The 3,603-nt window shown below is 43.3% G+C and overlaps 1 protein-coding gene across 1 annotated transcript; it reads right to left on the reverse strand.

Annotated features, from left to right (window-relative positions):
* Positions 1-1,057: 1,057 nt before the first annotated feature.
* Positions 1,058-2,182, reverse strand: LOC6898003 (uncharacterized). The gene is made up of 2 exons (XM_002138060.3): positions 1,950-2,182; positions 1,058-1,868 (listed from the first exon to the last, which is right to left on the reverse strand). The coding sequence occupies exons 1-2, from the start codon at positions 2,112-2,114 to the stop codon at positions 1,365-1,367; spliced, it is 669 nt and encodes a 222-aa protein (XP_002138096.2). The 5' UTR covers positions 2,115-2,182; the 3' UTR covers positions 1,058-1,364.
* Between the last annotated feature and the right edge of the window lie 1,421 nt (positions 2,183-3,603).

Genomic DNA, 3,603 nt, shown 5'->3' on the forward strand with positions numbered 1-3,603 from the left:
TACGGACTGGCGGCAGGGTTCGACTCTTGTTGTTGGCCATGTTTAACCCTTTGCTCCAGCTCCGGCCATGTGGCCTGTGCCGTTGTGCCACATTAACTTTCGTTTTCAGTTTTCGATTTGCTTTCTACCATTTCTTTCATTTTTCTAGAGCGTGGCTGGGCGTCTGGTATGTTTGGAGAGATTTTTGCAGAGTCATCGCATGATTACGTCCATTTTGGGGCAAGTAATCATGTTGTGCACACATACCAGCGCAACGTTGAGTAGGATCGGTGGCCGGTCCTGGAGCAGGCGGAGCAGCAGCCGGACACAATTATCGGCAAAAAGGCTTTCAATTTCACTTGGTTTGCTTCGAGTAAACAGCTTTGGAGCTCCTTTAACCACTCCCATGGCCGCTGGTACTGGGCTTCCCTTCGGTCGGCTTTCGGTGGCGCTCAAGTCAAGCATGCAACAACCGCAAGCGGCACGCAAACGCATCAAATCAATGAAAGTGCCCTGCTATCGCTACCAGTCTACCCGGCTCCGTCATCCACTCTTTTGCACTTCATTGAATCGTCGACAACTGGCCAGCAAAACGGGACCAGGCCGGATCCGTGTCCGTGTCCGGAGTGGAGGCCCAATGAAGCTGAAGCTGAAAACGCTTCGAGCTCTACTTAAAGCATTTTCCATTCGCTTTATTTCGCCCACCACCCCCTTCCTGCATTCCCTTTCGGCTGCAGTGGGTTTATGAAAATGCCAAGAAAATCGACCGAAAAAAATTCCTCATCGGCATCTCTGGTCATATTTCGAAGCATTTCCTTTCGGCATTTCAGGCAACGTAATTGCACCGGCATGTGCTTACTGGGGTTACTGGGGTTACGGGGGTTACGGGGGGTACTGGGGTATGCCCATCAGCCTGCTTTGAAATAGAAACTCTCTCTCTATTCCTCTCAATATGCGTGTGCTTGATTTAATCTGAATACAAATAGCTTATCAGCCGAAAGAGTAGGGTGGAAAAACAAGACAAAGAAAACGTTTCAGGGAAGACCGAAACACTAACACTGATCGGAATGAAAAGAGCTTTAAGGTAGGAAGATCTTTAATTACTTATCACATGTACTCATAAATTCATTTGAAAAATACTAAGATATACTCGTACTTATGCCTAAACATTACAGATATCTGTCCACATACTTTCTTTGGCCCAATTTCTTTATGATCGTGGATATCAGACTTTAATGATTCATATCAAAGATCAGTTCAACGGCCGCAAATGGCAACAACCATAATACAGATATCCATGATATGATAAAACGTTGATTAGAATTTCACGTAACAGTTTCCTGTGACATAACTTACACTCTAAATTCAATGTGTAGGTGCACAAACTATCTAAAGTAGGCGGACAGTAGGAAAACGAGTCCAATTACGATTCCTAAAGAGGTTGCCATAGTGGAGGCATTGCACTTGGCCAGCGATTGTTGCTCCCAGGCAATCTGGTTGCCGATCCCCTGATGATCGGCTACCGCCTGAATTACTGCTATTATAGTCTGGTTAAGCTCCCGTTGGCGCGTGAAGAGCTTGAAGAGGGGCATCGGGGATATGTTGCCGTAGCCGCAGACGAGCGCGTACGTAGTGTAGTCGGTGTTTATCAGTTTGTACGTGACTATGATTCTTCCGTACTGTAGCTTGAAGACGCCGCGTTCGGTGTCATTGTCCCAGGGGAAGTTTACCTGTTCTTCGGTGTACTGCCAGCCACCGTTCACGGTGCTGATGTATTTCAAATCCAGCTCAAGCTGATCCTGTTCGATGGCGTCGGGAACAGACACATTCAGACACTCCAGCACATCCACATTCGGCACGCGGGCAGCCTCGTACCAGAAGCCAGAGAGCTGCAGGGAAACTCAATTGCAATTAGAATAGAAATTCTTGGGGGGGGGGGGGGGGGGGGGCCAGCGCTCATCCCTACTTACTGCTGTCAGATTGTAGGTGATACCAATGCTGTCAGCCCGACAGTCAAACGATTTTGGTAGATCCGGTATGAGGGGTATCTTCATGCGAACCGCTTCCGTCCTCTGTGGCAAGCCGCAGAGGCAGAGCGCGACCAAAACTGCCAGTACAAATGTTTGCGTCTCCATTTCGATCCGTTCACTTCGACAATCTCCAGACAACTGAACGAGCTCTCAATCACACACACACAAGTCTCAATAATCTCATGCTTATCAGCATGAATGATGATTAGTACTATTGTACTCGTACTTATGTATGCACCTAAATATCATTTATATATGTATAGTATGTACTCACATAAGTAAATAAAGATTTCTAGGAATGTGTAAAAAGCTACTGCTATCTATCGCTTAGCTATCTATCATGATGATTAATTGAGGGGGATCTTTTTTTATTGTAATCTTTTATGATATGCTATGACCATTATAAGGGCATATTGACCCTCACTTCAGATCTAAAAAAAAGCTCAGCGATCGGAAAGAAAAAAAATAAATAAAAAAGAGACTGATATGCGGGTAAATATCGGTAGGAATATTCGATTGTAGCCATAGGTTTTGATTACTCAAAATAAACTTTAAATGGCCTGCAGACGGTGGTACTCGTAAAATATTGATTCCCTCGGACATACTCATAAATGCATGTTCAGATTATAAGACTTTGCACTAAAGCTTTTTTTTTTGCCCTGAGCATTCTATTTATAAATATTTATCTTTATTCTTCAATGACCACAACTTATCGTCTCAAAAGTCTTCACCTGACAAACTTTTCTCCTCAAACCGAAAAAAGCAAACCCAGAAGAACATTCTGCGGACACTAGAGAAAAGTCAAAGGTTGTGTGGTGGGACAATGAGGAGAAATGCTGGTAAAAATCACATGAAAATCGATTGACGTTTAAAGTGAAATTGCACAATGTTTGCAATGAAATGTTGTCGCAGTAAAATATATCGCTGAAGCCTTGCTGCCACGGTTGCAGTTGCATTTGGAGTGCGAGCGGGTCCTGGATTGGCACAGTGGGGGACAGAGGCACGGCACTGCTGAAATGACGAAGATAAAAACGCAATCAAACAGCAACAAAAAAACAAAAATGGCAATGGCATCTGTTTGTATTTGTGCAAGTGCAAGCGTGAGTGTGTGTGTGTGTGAGGAGGGAGTGTGAGTAAATGCACTCGAGCACGCGCTAAGGCGACCCAAGAAGCAAAGAGTAGCAATGCCGTAGCGAATAATGGATCACCTATTAAAAGAGGCCGTAAACCTTTGACTTGTGATTATTTTTGTAGAGGATCTATACACCTTTGTGGACTTCACTCCTGTCTAATACTTGGAAATGACCCTCCCTCATAATACCCATTACTGGCATAGTAAAATGAAACATATCCAGATTTAAATTAAATGTTCGGCTTTTAATTCCAAAAACTTGTATACTGAAATTACCCAGAAATTCTGGGTAATTTTGATTTAAATATCAGGGTGTTGAAAAGTCTTTTTAATATAGCCCTTATTTAGTCTATAAAATCATGCAAAATATATATAATATATGTATTACATTTTTGAGAAATATATGTTAACAAATATTCAGTCAGGCTCCGTTTTTCACTTACTTTTGCGGATTACGTTTTC

The sequence above is a fragment of the Drosophila pseudoobscura genome, chromosome 2 (assembly GCF_009870125.1).
Source record: "Drosophila pseudoobscura strain MV-25-SWS-2005 chromosome 2, UCI_Dpse_MV25, whole genome shotgun sequence".
Classification (NCBI taxonomy): Eukaryota; Metazoa; Arthropoda; class Insecta; order Diptera; family Drosophilidae; genus Drosophila; species Drosophila pseudoobscura.